This window comes from Heterocephalus glaber, unplaced genomic scaffold (assembly GCF_053883595.1).
Source record: "Heterocephalus glaber isolate CG9 unplaced genomic scaffold, H.glaber_assembly_v1.0 deba00001472, whole genome shotgun sequence".
NCBI classification, from domain to species: domain Eukaryota; kingdom Metazoa; phylum Chordata; class Mammalia; order Rodentia; family Bathyergidae; genus Heterocephalus; species Heterocephalus glaber.
Window position 1 is genome coordinate 88,864,919 of NW_028258315.1, and position 23,560 is coordinate 88,888,478.

At 38.1% G+C, this 23,560-nt stretch overlaps 1 protein-coding gene across 30 annotated transcripts in view; it reads left to right on the forward strand.

Moving 5' to 3' along the window:
• The window catches only part of Erc2 (ELKS/RAB6-interacting/CAST family member 2), a 1,049,338-nt gene that overhangs the window by 662,557 nt on the left and 363,221 nt on the right, over positions 1–23,560 (forward strand). For 27 of the 30 annotated variants that reach the window (XM_021244028.2, XM_021244029.2, XM_021244031.2 and 24 more), the window contains one exon: positions 676–836. The exons of 2 other annotated variants lie outside the window; for them this stretch is intronic. In XM_021244028.2, the coding sequence (XP_021099687.1) occupies positions 676–836 (161 nt within the window). Of the gene's footprint in view, positions 1–675; positions 837–14,062; positions 15,987–23,560 lie in introns of those variants that run through there. One more of the 30 variants, XM_087182366.1, reaches the window with a different exon arrangement.

Genomic DNA, 23,560 nt, shown 5'->3' on the forward strand with positions numbered 1-23,560 from the left:
GTATATTTGATAGTCTGGCTTATTCCTATGGTATATTAGCACCCTATAAAAGTTACATGTCATTTATTTCAAGTTTAGAACCCTCTCAAACTTCAGGGGCAAACCAAACGTGAACCTTTTGTGGCTGGAATTCTGTTTACCTTTGGACAAATCTAGCTTCCTGAATGTGAGTCGTGGAGGTGAGGAGAGTGGGGTGTCTGAGGCCCCTTGGACTTCAAATAGCTTTGGCTAAACCTGGCTTTGATCCGTTAAAACATGAATGAATCTGAAAAGCGTTGATTAACTTCCTAACACAGTACTCTGGGGCCTACACACAAAAGTATAATACTCCAGGAAAAATGGATTTTGAGTGTTACATTCCTCTAACTGTGAAAAGGTATCAAGGATTTTTTTCTGCCAAACCCAGGTAGAAATTGGGTCAATCCACTCAACCTCCTCTTCTAGTAAATATATTAAGTAGTTCCACAAAGGTTATGGAGGCAATCCAATTGAATGTGGATCTTGGAAAAATTTTGACATTTCTTGTCTGAAAACACTTATTTTTAATCAGTGACAAAGAACTGGGCTCAAAGAACAGTTATGGTTCCTTTGGATTTGTTAGAACACAGGCTAGCAAGGAATGCCTTGTGCTTCCATGAAGGTAAAATCACACACAGAGCTCCATGTACCTTTCAGATAGAGGAACTGATGAATGCATTGGAGAAGACCAGACAGGAATTAGATGCTACCAAAGCACGCCTCGCCTCCACACAGCAGTCCCTGGCTGAAAAGGAAGCACACTTGGCCAACCTTCGAATAGAGAGAAGGAAACAGCTGGAAGAGATCCTGGAGATGAAGTGAGTACCTATTTTTGTTTTCTTGACCTCTCTTTAAGGATGGGAAAGGGGCAGGACGGTAAATAAAGAACTCAGAGAAAAAAACAATTTGGCTAACACTTGGGTAGTCATTTCTGGGATCATGTTTCTTAGTTTTTAAGTTATAACTTTGATGTCTCAATTTGCACATTTTTCATATATTGTTTTATAAATATATATCCAGCATAAGATTATGTGTGTCTGCATTTTGTGGACAGCCCTGGGGTTCATAGATGTGTCGCAAAGGTCTTGAGCCAGCAAAGAGACAAAGACCTCTTTAACCACAATGGTAATTTGAGCACTGCTCTGAGTTAAGTGGAAACTTTTCTGAGGAGGTATTTCCTAATAGTGACTGTAACTTTGCTAATTATATACTTTTCACTTGTGTACAATGCCTGGCTTGTGCTGGCTTTCCTCGTCTCAAGGTTGGCACCTTTTTGTTTAGAAAGCAGAACTCTGATTTCCTGGGTTGATAAAAATAAGTTCAAAATCTCCACCCCCTTCCACACCCACACCCACACCCAAATACCATGGTGGAGGGAAGAGTTTGGGTAAGTCTAAAGAGATTGGATTGAAACGAATTGTTTTCTTTATTTAATCAACAAAGTTGAGTTGGATGCTTAGAAATGGTCCTTCCTGTGATCCTATTATATACTCACCTACATCTACCTCTTATTTCATTCTCACAGTGAAATAATATCATCATGGAAGAATATAAGAGTATTACTGAAAGATTTTAGTAATAATCAGTTGAGATACATTTGTTTCTAAAGAAACAAAAAGTCAAAAAACAGTATGTTTTAAAATGAAATCACTAAGATATTTAAATTCACCTTGCTTCCACAATAGATGAAACATACCTGATTATTGCATCTTAATCCTGTAGCACAGACTTTAAAATTGGTGGCTGCGTATGGAAGAGTGACCTTATAGTGACCCAGCAAGTCTTACACATGGTTGACATTAAACCCAGAAAGCTTAGATCATGGGAAATATGGAATGAAATATTTTGAAGGATTTAATAATGAGGACAAAATTCCTATGCCTCATCAACTACCTCAGTTTCTCTAAGACCAAAGAATAAGTGGGTTTTTAAATATTTATATATTTATATAAATATATATAGCTTTTTCCTAATAAAATATGATATAATGAAAACAGATATTATACTCAGTTTATAGGTGAGGTAACTGAGACTCAGAGGTTCAAATAATTTGTTTAGGCCATCTGGCTAGGATTAAAACCAAAGTCTTCTACCTCAGGGTCCCTTTCTACTACTTCATTTTTCTGATGGAGCTTTTATGAATTTCATCGGATCTGGAACTTTTATCTGTTTGAGTCTTAGCAAAATCTGTGCAACCTTTAGCAGTGCCAGGCATGCAGTAAGTGCTCATTAACTGCTGAAGGAATGAATAGATAGAATTCTGCAGATTGAATTTTATGTAGCTCTTGAGAAGAAAAAAATATAGCTTCTGAAGCATTATAATCTTGATCAATAATTTATTAACAATATTCAATAACCATATTCATATTGACAGTAAATGTACAGTGATTGCATCAGCGTCACTTTTTCATTCACATGTCGCACTTGTGCCTCCTTGTATGTTGAATGTATTCTAGTTGTTCTCATTGTTTTCCAGCTGTTCCTAGGTTACCTCTGCAACTCATAAAGTGATGTATTATACCCTTATAAATCGACTTTCATCACTTCGTGTTTATCAAAAGAGCATATTCTTCCAAGGTTTTAAGATGAATGGTGAAGTGTATTGGTTTGGGAGTTGTCAGACCTGATTTGACATCTTTTTGCTTCCACCTGGTAGCTGCATGACTTCTGGGAAGTGTCCTTTATATCACTGGCCCTCCAGTTTCCTCTTATAATGACTTGCACGAGGTGGTCTTGGGAAGAGGTATTCACAGAGGTCTTGGCACACAGAAGATGATGTGTAAATGTGTGTAAATGGCTCTGTTGGGCAATGGAAGTAAGTCATTTGCTTAATATACTTTCTGAAGAGTGCCATTTATCTAAAATTTTGATTAATCTTTTCTAAAACACATAAACCTTTTCCATGAGTATGTTGTCCTACTTAATTTCATGATTTCAGATAGCATCTAACTTTTGGTGAATTGCCACAGTATTGCTGAAGTGCTTAATCTGCTGCCACTGCAAAATAAATATAAAATTCCTATCTTAATTCTTTTAGTAAAATTAACAAAGCCTGGTTTCATTAAGCCCAGTGTGGACCCATTCATTATTTAACTGGCCCAGAAGCACAGCTTATGATTCCTTACTTAGACCTATAGAGATTACAGGTACAAGGTTAAGTATGCTGCTTGATGTCCCCGTCTAGGTTCATCAGCCTCCTACAACTCGTTATATTGATCATGGTTGAATCACAGTAAGTTAGTGGGAACAACCAATGTGTATTATCATTTTTAATAGTCATTATCACTTTCTGCCAAGTTACCATCACTTTCTGGCCCCCATAATGTAAGTGTATCTTCAGTCAGGTCTACCAGTTTCCAAACCCTGGTAGAAAAGAGAGGCTGTCCAGTGTTAGAAGGAAACAGGGTAAGGCCATGTCAAGAGAAGGGCAACATAATCTCTAAGAAGAGAAAATATGAAGAAGTGATGTGAAAAAAATCACTCATGATTGTAACATGTAAAAATAGACACATGATATTTTGGAGCGTACTTTTACAAATGCTTCTTTTTCTTTTTTAAAAAAATTAGATTGTACTTGCATATTTTATAAGTCCCACTCTGTTTCCTCTTCAAATGTGAACAGCTTGCTTGTCACAAATTTAGAATCGTGTTACAGTATTTTTAATTATTCAGTATACTGTCATATAGGTTTACCCGTTAGTGAACATTTATCTTAGTTCCAATGCTTTGCTATGCAAAGATTGTTTTCATAAATATTTTCCTGTTTAATTTTTTTATTAATTTAATTTTAAGTAATTATAGACTGCAAGAAATAATACAGACAGTTTTCTTGTAATCTTCACCCATTTGGACATTGTTAAAGTCTTATGTAATTCTGGTATGATATTGTGCTAGGAAATTGATACTGGTACAGTCTGTCAACCTTGCCCAGATTTCTCTGATATGTGTATGTGTGCACATGCATGTGTGTGTCCAAGTGTGTGTGTATGTATGTTTTGCAATTTTATCACAACTGTTTAGATTTGTGTAACTACCACTGCAGTCAAGTATATACCATCACAAGGATATCTGTTCCAGCCTTTTGATAGCTACAAGGACTCCTGGTTGTTTCGATTTTACCTTTGTTGTGTGTTATATCTTCTTAGGACATGTGCCACACTGACCTACATTTTTCTTTGCCATTCTTCTTCGGTAGACAGAGAACTGCTTATTTTAAATTTAGATTGAATGTAGAATGAGAAAATATTGTCGGATTCTTCCCATTTAGATTTCCCATGAGATTTTATTTTACTTGCAATATTGTTTCCCTTTAAGATTACATGTTAGGAACCTGTCACATGGTAAGGATCCAGTAAGCATTTAAGGAATTAAAAGATGAGTTAGTTTAAAAATTGATAAATATTAACTGAGTATCGACTGTGTGACAGGCACTGTTCCAGCAAAAAAGATCCTTGACCTTGTGAAACTTGAATTTTTAGTAAAATGAAGGAAATAAATGAAGAGATAAATGATTAGATGAAAATGTAGTTTCTTATATAACCAAAGAAGTTTGAAATCCCGTGTAGAAAGCCATTTCTGAAGTTAAGGGCCCTCTTGGTTATTTGAGTTACAGAAGGACATGGACAGTATGAGTACCTTCCCATTGTCTGGAACCCTTTTAGGAACTAAGGCCAGGTTCATTTCAGAGGAGAGCCTTTGAATTTACTTCATATTGGATTCTTTTCTCCATTTCCTTCATCACTTTTCTTTTTATTTGTTGGTATTTCAACTGCTAGTCATTATTCCTACACTGAAAAAAACAGTTCCCAAGCATATGTTTTCACAGATATATAATATTTGCTTTTCCTTGTGTATAAAATTATTCCTCTACTTAAAAAACATCCAAAATCTCTTGCTAAAACATCTCGTACTGAATGTTATATTTGTTTGTATTTAAAGGAATTTTACCAAGTATAGGAAGAACATCATTCTATATGTTTAGTTTTATTAATGCTGGTTAATAAGCTTACATTCCAGTAACCAAAGCTGTGTTATTTAATTTGTGGCAGGTGAATTTGATATCTGTGGCTAAAGAGAATTGAGGGCCATGAGATACAGTACTTAAAATCTGTCTGTGTGCATTTTATGGGACAATTTAAATTACCATAGTAATTTAACAGGCTGACAAGCAACCCAACTGATATTTTTCACTTAGTATACAACGTTGAGTATAATAAGGATTTTAATAACTACCTAATAGTCACATAATTTGATATATGTCTTAGACTTTTTGTGGTGATTTCCTATGCTTATGTTTTATACAAATTTTAAGCAGACCTCTACATTTTCAACTCACTTGATAATGTCATGCAGTCCATCTTAATTTACTGGGTATTATTGGATTTTAGAAATCTTCTCCAGATAGCTTCACAAGACTGGGTTATTTTAGGACATTTACAGTGAGGTAAGGCAGCAGCTCGTTCTAGGGCATTATCCTGTTGGCCCCTTTGATCTGAGATCCTTTCTGAGAGAGCCACTCATTAAGTAAGTACCCTTCAAAGGAGAGGCACTGTGCAGAAAATGATAAAATCAATTTGTTCTTTACTTCATGCCAACATGAGAAAAGACAAATCACATTTCTTTAGGGAGGAATCCTAAGTGCCTGGCAATTTGCAGAGGATAAATGGAGCCTGAGAGAGGAGCTTTGGAGGCAACTGTTACTTAAATTGATAAATTCAGTTGTGGGAGCAAGGGAAATTGCACTGTTTTGCAGAGATGTTATGGGAGTTGAATGAGGTTATGCATTTAAGAGAAACTGATTTTAAGTAATAAAAGACTACAGTTATATATTGTTACAATTAATACGTTAGGTACATTTATTACAGTGAGTACATAATGATCCCACCTTCAAATTACAATTTAACTTTAGTCAACAATTTTTTTCTTTTGCTACAACATGGTTCTTTCACTAGTGACTATTTACAAAAACTTTGACTAGAGTCTTGTTTTTAAAATATTACATACTATGGTACTGTGCCCTACAATATCCTACTCTAATTCCGCTTACTACCTGCTCCATTCTAAAAGATATGTGAGTTATCGAGAACACTGATGAAGACTGTTGCAACTCCTTAAGTTACCTGCAGTGACTGGAGACAGGTGTTAAGAAGGAGGGAATAAATATGATAAATATTGCTCATTCAGAATTCATTTGGATTGAGCTGTAGGTAGAGCCCATAGCAGAAGACAAAACATTTGTACGTAAAACTTATAGTAGGTAAGTAAAACTTAATCATAAAGAATAGCTTTAGAATGATTAAATGTTCTAGTTAGCTTCAAATACAAGGAACATAAAGCTCTACATTCCAGAAGCTCAAATAGCTTTGTAGTCATTAGATATCCAGGCTCCTGTCTGGATGTTTTGCCATTCTTAGCATTCAGCTTCCACCTCATACTGAAAGGCTTTTGCTTCAATTCCAACTATCCAATCCATATTGCAGCAGAAAGGAGGAAAAAGAAAGGAATCTCCCTGCTCTTTAAGTTGCACATACCATCCATTGACATCTGAGCCAGTTAACAGTTCATGTAACAAATAGTTGTTGAGCATCTGCTTTGTGCAAGGACTGATCTAAACCCTAAGCACTTATCTAAGGGTTGTGTTAAGTGAACAGAAAAGACTTCAAACAAAAATCCTCTGTTCATGGAGCTTACATTCTAAAGATACCCGATCTAGTGTGGGTGAAGGGGCCTACTGGCCATAATTTTAAGTCATATGGTCACACTTAACTTCAAAACAGGCAGGGAAATGTAGCTTTTAGGTGAGTACCACTATGCCCAGTGAACATTTGAGGAATCTAGTACCATAGAGAGAAAGGAAAGGGTATTGGTAGCAATCAATCTCTGATAAAAGGAAAAAAAATGAAGTCAACCAGTATATTGTCTCACAAAGCATTAAAAATATTTTGCAACTATGTCTGTAGAGAGGATATTCCTAACAGACATTTACTGGTACACATGTGTGTCTAGTGTATATTTAAGTTGATTTCTGGATACCACAGTTGGCAAAACATAGGGGTCCTGCATTGAACAAATGGGTTGAGGGATACCTGAAAATATCATTCTTGGGATAGCTGATAGATGAGCAATGTTAGGTCTAGAGAAAGCCAACAAGACAGATGCTTCTTCCAACTATAAAAGGAGTGGCATATAAGAAAAGAAGTGGACAGATTTGTGCTGCCTCAGAACTATGGGAGGTTCAATATGACAGAACTTCATCGCAGTAGAGGTGAATTTCCATCCCAAGTGAAGAGGGGCACAAGGTGATCAATAAGACTCCTTGCAAGTAGGATTCTATCCATAATTCCACTAAATAAATGACCTGGAACATAGATGAAACTTAGAAGTTGCTGATAAGTTCTTTGTTCTTTATTCTTTCAGGCACTCTATTTGAATGCAGAATCATCTGCCAAATGTCAAAATCATGTATGACCACAGCAGAATTTCCCTCTATTTTGTTCATATCCCTTTCTCCCCAATAACTCTTTGGATATGAAATATATGAACCAACCAGATATGTATTCCACAAATTATGACAGGGAAGGAACTGAAATGTATTAAATTGCATATTGGATAGTCCTTTACCATCCTTGCCAGGAGGAATGTGCTCTCTGTGATTAAAATGCCTTTGGAGCATTAAACTGGCCTAGGCATAGGTAATGTTCAGTGCATGGAGGTCTTGGTAATGGGATTAATCTACCAATGAACAATTTATTAAGGCTTTCCTGCATGTCAGACATGATCTGAGTGCCTCACATGCATATTACTGTCCCCTTCTACATGGTGGAAGTATGTTTGCTCCATTCCTGTGGATGCAGACACTGAGGCTCCCATACCTGGAACTCAAAAACAAATTTATTTGACCCTGTAGCCCATGATCCTAAGTTTTGAGTGCAGTCTTCTAATGAAGAACTTGAGATATCATCATAAGAATTTCAGGTCTAGGAATAGGGAGAGATTTGATTAACCAGTAGAAGCAGGGCAGGTAGATGCTTCTTCTAGCCTGCCTCGGAGAGCAAGACAGGGGGCTGGGCAATGGAGGGGCGGGGAGCAGAAAGAGAACTAGTTGGGGAGAGCTTTTGAAGTTGGTTTCCTTATCTTAAAACAAAATAAGAGACATAGCTGTCTTTTGGCCCAAAACATGCACTGTATGAATAGTTTTAATAATGAAAAATGTCAGTCAAAAGGGCCCTTGGTCTGGTGGTTTTTAATGGAAATATAAACATCTTTTGAGCTAGAGAAGTATAAGCTTTCAGCTTAAATAATCATAATCAGCAGTTAAATAATCTAAATGCTTGTGAATTGTAGAGCTTAAGTAATTCCAAGCACCATAATTTGTGTTATCTCCATCCTCACAGCAGCTCCATGATGCTAGGAAAGGTCATCCATTAAAAATGAGGAAGAGAAATGAAGAGGGCTTCCAGCCTTCTGAGACCTGGCAGGTCAAAGGAGAGCCGTGGCCCTTTCTTCCAATCCAAGAGCAGCATCATGTTGCAGGATATCCAGGAAGTATCTGATCTGATGCTGTAAGAGGAGTTGCCAGTTTTAACCCCTTAAGGCTAGGATGAGGCAGCCACATCACCCAAGGAGACAACAAGGGATAGACAGTGTAGTGGGTTCACACACCAAATGCTAAATCAGAATTTTCTGGTGCAGTGATGAAGGCTCTCAGGACTTGAGTCCAAGCTTGAATCTGCCAATTATAGCATATGTGTGTGTACATAAACATATATACACATATATTTATATGTTTATATAATTATAAACACAGGAAAATCTGACTTTATCTCACCATCTCCGAACAGGGCTTTGGACTCTGATAACCATTCTCTAAAGCTGTGGCTGTCAATTTGGGGGGGGTTGCCCTTCACGGAAACATTTAAAACATTTAGGAGGGTCTGGAGACATTTTTGGTTGTCATAACCAGAGGAGAGTTGCTACTAGAATCTAGTGAGTAAAGATCAGGGACGCTGTTAAGCATCTTATGATCCATAGGAAAGTCCCTAACACCAAAAATTACCCAGACCAAAGTGCCAATGAAGTTGAGAAATCCATAACCAGCCTCCCCTCTTTATACTAGTTTTTCTTTAAGTAAGGAAAAAACACCTTGTAAGGCCTCACCTCTGGCTTAACTTGACTTATTTTCAAAAGAGACTCATTCTGGATATATTTTCCCCACTCAGGATTATTATCATACCTAGAGAGTGAGGTAGCTTGGGGACTTTGTGTAGAAGATTCTGACTTCTGTACTCTTGACTCACTTTCTTGGGATCATAGACCATCTCAGCCTATAGCTTCCTAGGGGAGTTGACACAAGTCTCAGATCCTAATCCCCAGGAGACTGAGTCCTTATGAGAGGTAAACCCTGTTCCAAGAGAGGCAAGACCTGTTCCATCAATGCCTGGTTCTTAGCAGACCGTACAGTTCTGCCTAGCTCTGTAATTCCATCCTTTCCCCTGTGGCTTTCTTTGGCCCTCATATTCCCCAACTATAGAGTTAAGGATATGAAACTGGACAGTTCTACAGGGATAGGCCAGCCCTATAAATTGATGCCTTATTACAGGAACTCCTCTTTTTCTCCACTTTTGTCTCTCTCTTCCATTTGTTTCTTCCTTTGTGACATCCCTCTGGGCAGCCAAGTCCTTTTCTAGGGAAACATTTTTGGCAATGATTATTTAGAGCAGAAGGGGTAGAAGAAAAGTGACAGTGCTAGAAAGGTGGAGAATGTGTGCCATAGCAAGCCTCTGACCATAAAAGGGGAACAGACTGCTAGATAGGTGCCAGTTACCTACAGGCAAGACTTGGGGAAAATTCCAATTTGTGGGGGTTCTCTGCTTTTCTTTGCATAGTAAAAATTTAGTCCACATAAGACTGGGGGTCTACAACCATAAGAATGTACAGCATAAATATAAAACTGCATCCTCATTGGAAGGAGGTGTCATGAAAGACTCCAAGATATATACATTTTTAGAGAGGGACAGTATCAAAATGGGGAAGGCTCTGAATACTTTTGCTCCCTAGTAAGCATTTAATGAAAATTTGTGAAAGACAATAAATGAAAGGATGCTTTGCTATATCATGATGTGGTTGAGTATGATATGCCTCCAGCTGGCTGCCAGTTCTTCTTTTCTCCCTTCCTCTTCCATACCCACTTCACTTTTGACCAGCCTATTGTTTCTTCTTTTCCTCCCATTCTTCCTTCTCCTTCTTTCTCCTTTATCCATACTTTGCACTCTCCTTTTCAATTCTCCATTACTTCCAACTTCTGGTGTCCTACAAAGTGCTAGAGTTCAGTGTTTTCTGAATTTTCTCAATGTAATAGTTGTCTTACTAGATTCTGTTGGGCAGAAAGCAGAATAAACATTGGGGAGGAGAAACCTCAAGAGGGCAGTGAAAAAGAGGGAGAACATATAGCAGCAGAGAAATGGCTGGCTCTAGCAATTTTGCCTGGAGAATGAGCTATGTTTGGGAGAGACCACTTAGTTCTCCAGGAGCAAAGCAATGAAGATTTGTAGCTGGAAGCCACATTGCCAACCCAGTATGGCCAGAGTTTTGTTTTCTAGTCATGGACTTTGGGAAGCAACAGACTGTGAAAACTGAAATGCGGTGTTTGGCTGGATCTTTGGATTAAGCCAATATCCCAGGGGTCTTAATTTGAACTTGCAGGAGTCTGAGGCCAATTTTGAGAATCAGTTATTGCCTCACACCCAATGTTTCTCTTACTTGAAGAGTTTTGCAGGGGGCGCTGCAGCTAGGGTCAGCATGCACTTATTAATAACATTTCAATTGATGTCTTTCTGTTCTATTTTAAAATTGGTGTTTGTGTGTTCAGTTTACTGACCCCTGCGCTTGGACCTTCTTTTTCTGGCTCTGGCTCTGAGTTTTCTTGGAAAACATTCCATTCGATGTATTTCCAAGGCTTCTGTGAGCTAATGCTTTATCATAAGGACTAGCAGGATTGGGCAGGCCCTGTGGTTCTTCTCTGCTCTTCCCCCGCCCATTGTTCTCTGGGAAGTTCTTCCTTGTGGGCTACAACCCTGGGTTACCCCCACTGGCTCACACTGGTTGGCACTGAGAGGCACTGCAGGAGATGGGAGGGTAGAAGGAGAACAAGGCTAGAGAACTTCCTTCATGTTCCTCAGGCCCTATCCCTGGCAGTGAGGGCTTTTCTCCTGAACTATAGGTGCTCTTTTACCAGCATCCATTCATGGCTCCAGCTGTTCCTGAGGTTAACTTACATCTCTCTTGGCTCCTGCAGCCTGACATGTGATAATAGCTACCCACTGTCTACTTTCTGGTTGCCTCAGCATCTCTTGTTTGTTTCATTAACCCTACTTCTGCCCCTCCTTCTGAAGCCCCTTCATTGAAGTCTCCTCCTGGGAACCATCTGTGGGAATTCCGTTTCCTTCAGGACCCAGACTAGCACAGTGGGGAAGGCCAGGTGCCATGGTCAGATACATAAGACTTGTTAGAATGATTTTTAAAAGTGTTGTTAGAAAATGTTTATATTTTCTATATTAAATAATTTTGAGAAAAGAAACAGATTGCTTGTTGCTAAAGTCAAAACACTGAAACAAATCCACCATTTTGTGGTTTCTGAAAATGAATGGTTTTCAAATGACCCTTCAACAAGAATGACTTTTGGGGATCCCACCTTAGAGTATTATGGGGCTGAGGATCTGGAGTCTGCTTCTGTCTGGACTAGTGAACACAGCTCCCTTCTCCTGTCCCATCCAATGGGGGAAAACTCACCTTTTGCTCTGCAGGCTTGGGAAAGTGAGTTTGACTGAAAGGAAGAAGTCCTTGAGATAGAACAAAGAAGAACATGAGAACATAGTGGGGTGTAGTGTTCTTTCAGCCAAGTTAAGAGCATTCTGGTTTCCCTGAAACGGAAGGCACTTCTGGCTTTCTGTGGCTGCCATACAGCACCTGAACTAAGGCCCAACCGAAGCACTTCTTCTCTCTGGATCCATCGTATGTTTAGCCACTGACTCACTCATGAAAGAAAACATGTTGCCTAGTAGAGTATTTCTAGACAGAATGAACAAATGTTTATTGAGTACTTAATTGACAACCTATTGTCCAATCAAACTCTGAATGCATACTTACATCTGGGATAAATGTGCAAAACAGTGGAGCATGGAGCTTGGAGAGCATCCTGAAAGCACCCTGAGGATGTAGCTATGAGCTATGATGTGTTGCATGACTGGGAGAGCAGTAGGTGAAAGGGTGGAGCTGATGGAGGATGGAGGTGTTATGGCTTCTATCTAGATGCCTCTTCAAAGCCTCATGCACTCATAGATGGGGTTTGGGGGAGTGACTGGATCGTGGGTGTGATAACTGGCTTAGTCCCCTAATTGGATTAGTGTACTTCTGGGTATGGGTGATGGATTTACTGAAGAGGGAAGACCCACCCTGGGTGTGGGTGGCACCAACCAATAGGCTTGTAGTCTGGATGGAATAAAAGGGAAGGAAGAAGGAAGCTGTGCTACTTCCTGCCTGCCAAGAAATGGACTGTTTCTCCTCTGCTGTTCCCCTCTAAATCAGACAGTATCAACTGAAACCTCTACAAATGGTGAATTAAAATGAACTTTTCCTCCTTTAACTCCTGGGTGTTAGGTATTTTTCCCCAGGAGCAAGAAAGTAACTAAGATGTGGCATGGCAAGAGAAGAGGGTTTGCTTGTGCAAACACCCTGTGGCAGAAGTACTCATCTTCCTTTCACTAACTCAGGGGAATCCTGTGAGACTGGAGCACAGAGACAAATGGAGAAAGTGGTATTTGTTGAGGCTGGAGAGGTCAGCAGAGGCCAGATATCCAGGTCCTTGAGTCATGGTCAATTATTAATGTTTATCCGTGAATAGGAACTCACTGAATGAAGATGGAAAGATTGTATTATGATTTGAAAATAATAAAATATGTCTGCAGTGTATTTTCTGTGTGCCAAGTACTTGTAAAGAGCTTTATATGCAGCAGTTTATTTAATCTTAACAACTTTCCAAGGTAAGTACTGTTATAATCTCCATTTTTCAATTAGAGAAAACAAGGCACAGAGGTTAAAGTAACTAGTCCATCCAGCAAAAGTGGGATTTGCCCCCCTCTGTAGTCCACCCATGTGCCTGATCTCTCTAGCTACTGCCCTGGCTTTTGCACAGAGAATGGATTTGGGCATAGGTACACTGGTTAGGAAAATGCCACACCAGTCCTAGGTGACAGCTGGGATAGAGTGGCAGCTGTGGGGATGGAGAAAAGCAGAAACTGAGAGATCTGTAGGAAGTCTAATTGATGACTGTGGTTAGGCTGTCTGTAACAGCAATGGAGAAGGGGGACCCTCCTGTTCATCATACCATCCCCACTGTCTGCTGCCTGAGCACTCCCATCCCTCATGCATGAGGGCTGGGAAGCATCTCTCTGGTCAGAGGTTCAAGGTTGACACTCAGTTGGGTAATTGTTTATGGTGAGGTCCTGGCCTTTGCCCAATAGATGACGTATCAATACCCTTCCTACAATGGTGACAACAAAAAATCTCTTCAGTCATTGGTGATGAGGTTCTGCCATAGAGCAAAATCTCTCCTGGTTGAGAACAGCTAGCCTAGTCTTGGCCTATATGTTTTTGTGATTTCTAACCTTGGATCAGTGGCCCAGCCCTTCCCTACAATACACTGCAATACACTGGACTTGACCCCAGTGTGGTAGTAACACTAGTGGAGTTGTAACACTGGCCCATGCCCAGTGCCTCCAGAGACAGCATGGCCCATGCTACATAGATTCTGAAGCTTAGGAGGGAGTCTTTCCACATTAATATTCATCTACTAATCTTTGGTGGGATAGTTTAGACCCTTGACCTTCATTCAGGGCCATTTTTTTCTTTGAGGACATAAACTTTTAAATTCTGTGCAATTGATTCCATCAAGAGCTTCTTCTAATCTACTCTCATCTTTGGGCATTACCTGTATCTTCTATTTCTGACATAATTACTTCTTAAACAGCTCCAAAACTTTCTTTTGCAGGCTTACATTTGTTGAGAAGGCCTTTTTATTGAAGTTAAGTAAACTGCTCATTTGGAAAGGTGAGTTTATAAAATGTTAATATATTTAGAGAAGAGTTTAAAGAATTTTGGTTGATTGACAGTTTCCTGCAAAGTCATACATTTTTTTTCAAGCACCATGAGAAACCTGTCCTTCACTGTGGCATCCATACAGATATCTGGGAAAAAACACACAGGCACCAGGATAAGTCTGGTATTGATGAATGCTGGTCTCTCTCCTATCAGATGAGGGAGTGCCTCTGTGGAGGGGGATTTTCTACAAAATCAACTCTTTCCTAATTTATGGCCCATTGCACTTGGGTACATTACTTTTAAATCTTTTTTTAATGTCAATTATAAATGAAAGTAAAATGAACCCCCACATCCCCTTCATCCAACTTCAGCAATTATTCAGCTCATTGCCAATCCCCACCCCTATCCCTGGATTATTTTGAAGCAGATCTCAGACATTATATCATTTCATCCATAAATACTTCAGTATAAACATTATTTTTTCAGATAAACATTTTGACACCGAATTACAAACACTAAAAGGTAGAGGAGAATTCTCATGAAGGCCATTCTCCATAGTGTTGGAATGTCCTGGGACCCACATGTGAAAGACTTATTTTTTAAAATGTTGCTATAAGAGAGAAATATTGACCATTTGGTGATATTACATGAAGAAACCATAAATATATATGCCACTTGATACATCCCTTACTTGAATTTTGGCTCTATTCTTCCTGGCTTATGCTTAAGTTTCAGTGTTCTCAGGGTTGACACAATTCCATCTCTTAGTGATTATTGATCTTTCTCCATATAACTGTAAGAGAAGGCCTTTTCTTGGTCCTGTCTCTTTTCATCTTGTTATTGAATAGTAACATCAGGATTTTGAAGAAACAAATAACTTTCAAAGTATGTGAAGCTGAACTGGTGGTAGTCTTATCTTCTACACTGAAAGGTTTTGGGGTCTTGATTAGTGGTCTTTCTATAGAAAATGAAACCAAGATGAAGCTCATTTTGTAATGAGAAAAGCGCTTGAATCTCTAACAAAGTCTAAATATAATCAGCTTCTTGCACTGTTTTATTAATGATCACATTGGCATCAGCATCCCCCTTTATCTTATTGGAAAAAAATTAACTTGTCAGGTTGTTCTTAATCATGAATTCATTCAACTATCATTTACTGTGCAATAACTAGGAACCTCACACTATGCTAGATGCTGATCCAGTCATGATTGAGTCTCCCCTTTCCAGAAGCTTACTCTAGTCTTGATTATTTCAGTGTCCCAATTGTATATCCAACCCTGGCACCATTCTGATGATTTAAATTAGGCAGTGGGAGGCTTCCATATCCAAAGATCCTTCAGTTAGGTGACATGGGATAACTTTGGGCTGAGTCAGATTTCTGTCCTGGGCTTTGCATTCAAGTCTGGGTGCTCTAGAAGGGGAAGGACCCCATAAAGTACATCAGCTAGGTCAGGAATCTGGGTAGCATTCTGGCCCTGGCTGCAGCAGAAGTGGGATGACAGTGTGCCCCAAGAGGGGTAGAACATGTGAAGGCTGGAGTCCTCCACCAAAAAAGACAATGTATCCTTCATCCTTTAGTTTCCAGTTGACCTTGAACCAAGCAAGACTGATTGTTGACAATTAGATATCACCATAGAAACTTAATGTTTCATAGGACCTAGCCTGTAATTTCATCTAATAGAGCCCCGTCTCTGGAAGGGCTCTTTTAGCTTCTGCCTGCCCATTGAAGTGATAAGGGGATTCATTAGCTCAAGGGTAAAGTACCTAGGTTTCTGGGGTGGAACAAGATAATTTGAGTTTGGATCTTGGCCCTGCACTTATTCTGTTCAATTTGTGCCCTTACCCAAGTGTGTAAATGACATTATGTCCTCTGTAGAGTTCTAAGGATTAAACATATATATACATATGTAAATGTGTATATATATATATATATGTATATATGTATAGCTGGTAAGTGTCTTAATAAATCTACTCAATAGTGTTCCAAGAGAATTCATTCCCTCCTCAGAGAACTATATCTGCTCTTTTAAAAGTTTCCCTGCGTACTATAATAGATTTCATTTTTATTTCACTCCCTTCTTTGATTCTTTAACACTTTTCCAGTGAAGGATTTATGCCTACACAACCCTGGCGTATCTAAGAAAGTTCTATCCTCTCTTCTCCCCAGTCATGGCAGAACCTTCTCACCTCTACATGAAAGTGTATAGTTCCTCCTTCTGTTCATATGATAGGGTTTGAAGTCCCATCCCCTTTGGATAGTCTATGCAGTCTTTCTCTACCGATTCCACAAATAGCTACTGAGCATTTTCTGTGGGAACGGATTGTGTCCAACCATGGTGACAACATTGTTCCTGCCTCTTGCAGGGAAGTTGGTGGTATAAGCTGGTAATTACTGTGGAGAGGGGTAAGTGCTCTGATAAGGAAAAGTTCTGAATGTTATGGGGTATCTGTTCCAGATTGCAAGTATTGGGTTGAAGGAAGCTTCCTGTGGGTTGTGGGAACCTTTCAGAAAGGAAGGACATGTCAACTGAGACATAATGGGTAAAGGAAGTAAATGTGGTAAAACGGGAACAGAAGGAGTATTTCACATGAAATTCAAAATGAAGTACCAATAAAAGAATTCAATAAATAGCCAATAAAAGAATTCAGTGATTGAACTGATGTAATCTTGCTAAAAGACTAAAACAGTTCTGGAAGTTTCTGCTGAATGAAGTCATTTATATGAGGAAGTGAGAGGAGTTCCAAAATGTTGACCCCATAAGTATGCAGACATAGATTGTCTTCTGCAATATACTTGACTCTAATCTTATGTTTGCCCTAAAGGAAATAGGTTCCCCTCCAAGCAGAACTAGAGCATCTTCCCTTTCATTTTCACATTCTTCTTGATGTGTGGCCACTGGAACTAGGGCCTACCTCAGTCACCCTTCCCAAGCTGTCCTTACAGATCTTGTCTCCACAGTGTAGGGAAGTGTGCTTACTTGTGCATTGATCAGCTGTGACTGGATGTGAAATGGATGGCATTACCTTTCCCTCATGATGGTATTAGAAATAATTTATATGTTTATAAGAAGAAAGGACTTTTTAAAAATAGATACACAATAAAAGAGGCTTCCAGAACTGGTCTGGAATTTCCAGGAAGATACTAAACTTAGAAAATATTTAAAACTTGCCAGGGATTTAGCTCAGTGGTTTTGCTGCCTGCCTCACAAATGCAAGATCCTGAGTTCAATTCCTGGTACCAAAAAAAAAAAATTTAAAACTCCAGCTTGCAGTTAAGTTTTGTAATGCAACTGAAAGTGTATATGTAAAACTCTTTGGCAGCAAACTTGAACCACTTTCCATTGCATAATCTAATGATTTATTCTTTTAATATTTGAAATAATATGGCTATTTTTAAAAGAATATAAAACCTGAGGAAAAGAAGAGTTGATTCCTGCCAAGGCTAACCTCAGCCAAAATGGGTCTCTACTCCTTAGCATCTCTGAAGACATACTTTTCTCAGTTTACTAACTGAGGAAATAATAATAATTAGAATTGTGAAATGGGATGGTATTTTTATTGAGCAGAAGCTAGTGAAGGACCAGAAGGGCTTTGAACTCTGATTTTGAAGTTCACAGAACAAGGGCTTTCTAGCATCAGCTGAGAGGGAAGAACAGCTGGCTTCTGTTGTCAGGGACTTGACTTCCCCTTCCCTTCCCTTCCCTTTCCCTTTCCCTTTCCTTTCCCTTCCCCTTCCCCTTCCCTTTCCCTGAGCAAATTTCACTCTTGTCCCCTGAAACTCTCTTAGAACCATTTGCTTCAGTCTCAGTGACATTCACAGCAGAATTGGTGGACCACAATCCATTGGTTGTGTGTCCTAATTTATATGACAGATACTCAGCTAACAATTAGTTTACAGAAATCTACAGGCTGTCGTATCTCTCTCTTATACACAGATTGTATTAGGTACTCAGGTGCTGCCCAGTGAGAACTTTGAGTATAGAGGTCACTTCATTTAAAGATTAAGGGACCAATAAGTTTATCCTTGATAAAATGTGCACATAGTCAGTTATACAGGAGAAGGGAGTGGGAGATATCTTGGCAAGCCAAATGATTGTTGAAAATCATCTGTGCTAGATGATCAGAAATTCTATGAGTGCTAGATATTTTAACAGTAAAATGGGTTTGATATTACTGATTTGTTGTTTTGTCATTACTCAGAATGAGAGTAATAAGTCACATTTGTATAAGACTGTATAATTATAAAGGTGAATTTTCTTGTATAACATTTTAAGTGACCAGCAAATTTACATCTGTCATATCTAAAAAAGCAAGAATAAATAATATTTGTTTTAAAACAGAGTTATCTCTTTTTAAAAATAGAAATTACATATGCATATTATGAAAAATACTGACTAGAAAAAAATAGAGCATGTGTCCCCCCAAAACGTTTGACATTTTGATTTTTTTCCTTTCCTCTTTTTCCATACATATATTATGCATATAAGTGATTGAATTTGTTATTATTTTTTTCTCTTTTTTTTTCTAAATATCTTTTCTCCAAAATTGAATATAGATGGAATAGTGCATGTATAGTCACTTGGGAAGAAAGGAAACCTTGTTTGCACTTAGAGCTCATGAACAGGTTTAGCTATTCAAACCAAACCCTAAAGCACTTACTGAGCTTTCACCTTATGCCTGGCCCTGTGCCCAGCACTGTGTGTGGGAAGGGTGGGGTGGTAAAATGCTGCCCAGATGGCCAACACCTAGGGGATTCTTTCAGTGAGCTTACATATTATTGGGGAGGAGAATTAAGAAAGGAAGTCAGAAAGTAAATGAGAGAAGATGGCAGTTAGGAAAGAAGGAAAAGAAGGGAACTGTGAAGGAAAGGAGGGAGAGATTTGAGGAGGAAAGAGGGAGGAAAGGAGAATAGGAGAAAAGAAGGGAGGAAGACAATAAGGACAGAAGGAAGGAAATGAAAAAGAAAACAAGAAACCATAAGTACCTATTGAATTTTCATTATTCATAACGTAGAAATCATGGCAGTGAGAGATACCACAAGACCCTATAAAATCAATTTCTGAGGAATTTTATCAGTATTAAAACCAACTTGCTAACAAATAAGCTTTTTCACTTTCCCCAATTCTTCCTGTATAAAATTCTCTGGGCATCTTGAATGTCAGGTCTCTCTCTAAAATGTTCAAGAGAATCAGTACTGAAATATTGTTGCCTTGAAGAATAAAACGTAGTGATATAGCCATGAGATACACTTAGAGAATTTTGTGGACTGTTTATTTCTTAAAATTCTTAACAATGTATAAAGCTCTTTTACATCATTTACAAAAGTTATAGACCTAAATATAAGAGGTAAAACTATAACACAAAGCCTTTTTAGGTGATACCCAAAGCACTATAAGCTAAAGAAAAAAATAGATAAATTGTACTTCACAAAAATAAAAAATATTTGCCCTTCAAAGGATATCTTCATAAAAAACCCCACAAAATGAGAGAAAATATTTGCAAATCATGTATCTGATATGGGAGTTGTATCTAGAATATGCAAAGAAATCCTAAAGCTCATAATAAAAATTCAAATAATCCAATTTAAAAATGGGCAAAGGAATTGAACAAATAATTTTCTAAAGAACATATACAAATTGCCAGTAAGCACATTAAAAGTTCAAATTATTTAGAGAAATATAAATCAAGCCTATAATGATAGCCCTTTGCGTGCACTGGGATGACTATAAGAAAATAACAAAATAACAAGTATTGGTGAAGACATGGAGGAACTGGAACCTTCATTAATTTTCCAGTGGAATTGTAAAATGGTGCAGCCACTTTGGAAAACAGTTTGACAGTTCCTAAAATGTTAACATTGTTACCCATAAAATGATTCTATTCCTGGGTATCTACCTAAAAGAAATGAAAATTTATATCTATACAAAAATTGTACATGAATGTTCATGACAGCATTGGGCATAATAGCCAAAAAGTAAAAAAATACAAAAAGATGAATTGATGTTGAATGGATACACAAATGTGGTACATCCATACAATGGAATATTATTTGATAATAAAAAGAAATAAAGTACCAATGGATACTTTATCACGGAAGAACCTTGAAGATAACATGTTGAGTGAAAGAAGCCAGTCACAAAAGACTATTTATTGTATGTTCTAATTTATATGACAAATATGCTGATCTGTAGAGGTAGAAAGTAGATTAGTGGTTGCCTAGAGCTGGTAGAGAGATTTGAGGGTGAAAACAGGGTTCAGTTCTGTGGTTATGAAAATTGTCTAAAATCAATTGTGGTGATGATTTCCTAAATCTCTGATATGCAAAACCCCATTTAATTGTACCTTAAATGGTTGCATTGTATGATATGTGACTTTATCGATAAAGTTGTTAAATATGAGCTCTGGACAGTTCAATGAAATCTACAAGGATATGTGAGTTATGGTCCATGTTCATCATTATTTACAACTCTCTAAAGGTGCAATATATAGAGAATGACTGGAAATATCAGCTCACTACCTCAAATCACTTTTTAGCTCAGCATCTGAGGAATTTACCAGTCAAGCTAAGGCACCAGGACTGGAAGGCTCTGGCATCCAGCAAATAGAGATGTTCAACCCACTCATTTGAATTCCATCAAATTATATGTATTTTGATTCCTATAGTAAGATTCAGGCTCAATGCTAGGAGCTGAAAGTAGGCAGATAAGATTGTATAATTGGTTCATTATGTTTTAACTCAGATATGCACAAAGGGCTTTTTTGTTGGTCTTGAGAAATGAGAGAGAAATTTATTTGGCTTGTAAGATGGAGAGGGATTTGAGCAGTGATATTTCAACTGAATCTTAAAGATTGACTAGGAATTCAACAGGTGCAGAATTGAAAATGTCTTAGGGAAGTGGGTACAAGGCACTAAATGAGGGCTTATTAAGAGGTGGTATGGGAATACTGGTGATAAAAGTGTCGGTAGTGGTGATGGACAATGATGATGGTGATAACATTAACGATGGGGGTGTCTTTGTCACTTTCTTGTCAATGGGACATAGTACCCCATACTCACAACTTAAAGGAGAAGAGATTTACTTTGGCTCATGTTTTCCGTCTAGGTCAGCCAGATCCAAGGCAGGAATAGCATAACAGAGGGGCATAATGGAGGAAAAGATGCTCATATCATGGCAGCCAGGAAGCAGAGAGCAAAGAGAGGACCTGGGAAGGAAGATGTACCCTTGTAGGTCATGCCCCCAGTGACCCACTTCTTTGGGACCAGACCCTACCTCCTCACAGCACATCAGCCATATTGCCCCATGATTCAGTTGCCTTCCCAAAGCCCCACCTATGACAGCATGAGGCCTTTGGCAGTCATGTTGTTCCGTACAATGACAGGGAGTGATAGTGGTGGCAACAATGATGATGATGTGATGATGATGTTAATAATGACCCCATGGTGATGGCCATAGTGGTTGTGCTGCTGATGGATTTGACAGTGACAGTGATAGTAGTGATGGGCTTGTACATATTTTGAGGAGCTTCTGAGGCATCTCAGTGATGTGCTTACAGGTGTCTGTAGCCACAGGCCTTGATATGCATGTGGTAGCCAAGAACACCTGTCCCGGTCAGTTCCATGCTCGTGCCCCAGTTGTTATCTTTCAGTCAGACTTGTAGAAGCTTTGTATTCCCTATAAAGGAGGTGTCAGGCATGTAAGAAGTAACGAATCACTACACTTGAACCTAATATACAGTAGCCCATACCTTTGCAATCAGCAACCACTCACATCAGTGATTTTTTGGAGGTCTACTGTGGTCTTAGTTCTGGATCTTACTGTGACTCTGCTCATGAAATCTTTGAGTTAAAATATTCAGTTTGGCCATCTTTATAGGTCACAAATGGTTGACTATCAGCAATTTTATCTGGATAAAGCTATGATTTCCTGATGCTAAACAGAGACACCATAGTTTAGTAAGCTATACTGTTACTCTCTCTTTACTAAGTGAATGCGATAGGAAAGAAGATACATGGTATCCACTTACCAGGCCAGTTATTTAAATACAGGATCACCAAAAATTTTTATAGAATAATACAACTGGAAATATAAAAATGACAGTTTCATCAAATTCATTCAATAATTTTTCCTGTGTATGGTATATCTTAAAACATTCAGTACACAATATACCATTACAATCTGGACAGTAGTATCTAGTCTCTTTCTGAATTCTTTTTGCATTATTGTCTTTTTTTGAACAAGACAATTTATACTGTCATGTTACCTTTTCCTTTTTTTCTGTAGGTGGTACAATTTCAATCAAATGTCTACCCACTAGACGTAATGGTGAAGACATTGAAGATGGACATCCTGATTGAAATTTCTCTGTCCTGTATTTTTCAATTATTTGGTCTATTAGATTAATTAGATACAAATTAATTAGATCTAAATTATAAATGACTTTATAAACACCCTTGTTTTGAATAAATAACAAACAAGTTCCATATTATTTGGTTCAGAAGGTGCATAAATATTTTATAATAATTTTTTCTTTGCCCTTGATTACGGGATAGCTGGTTAGATGTTGGTGATCTGTATCAACACTACCCAAAGAGTTATTATAATCATTTACCACTATTGGAACTGCTTTTGTTTCATTTCTTCTTTCAAGCTGTATCATTTCTGTGTTATGAATAGTTGACAATGAGGAGATGTCTTTTTATTTCATAATATGAACTTTTCCTTTCTGATATGGTAACATTTCTCTGTTTTTCAGTTTTTCCTTTTGCAAATCTTTTGGCACTTCCTTCCTATTCAGTCTCAGTGTCCCAAAAGTGTCCATTTTCTATTGTACAAGAATATCACTGAGTTCTGGAGAAGTATAAAAGTTATATCTAATGTACTTATGGTAAGAGCTTTCATAAATTGTGGCCTAAAATTATAGGTTATTTTTAACAAAATAAACATAAATAAGTAAAAGAAAATAACCAGAACTTATTAGATTTCACTAAAAACAAGCATCAAAGGTGAGCACAACATTCTAAATAAAAAAGTGTGCAATAGTTGATATAAAACAAACAGACGTACAAGTGTATCTCCTGCAAACAAGAATCTACTGGTTGAAATGACCCCTGCCCAAGCAATGTTTAGGATAGTATGTAAACAAACGTGCTGCCCAAGTGACACTTGGGGGAAACTGTTAAGTGGTCATTCTGCTAATAGAAGTGCCTTTGTGCCACTGGTTCATTGTATATATGTGCGCATGTGTCCCTAGACAGGTCGCGTGCTGTGAACCAGGGTTGACCTGTACTGTGCCTAAAAGCCCTACATGGCTGTTGAGCGCTGAACCTCACTGAGTGATTCTGTGAGTCTGTAACTCCTGCCTGATAACAAAAACTTTGTATGAAAAAAATAATGTAAATTATCCCAGTAATGTTTATGTTGATTTCATTTTCAAATAATATTTTAGA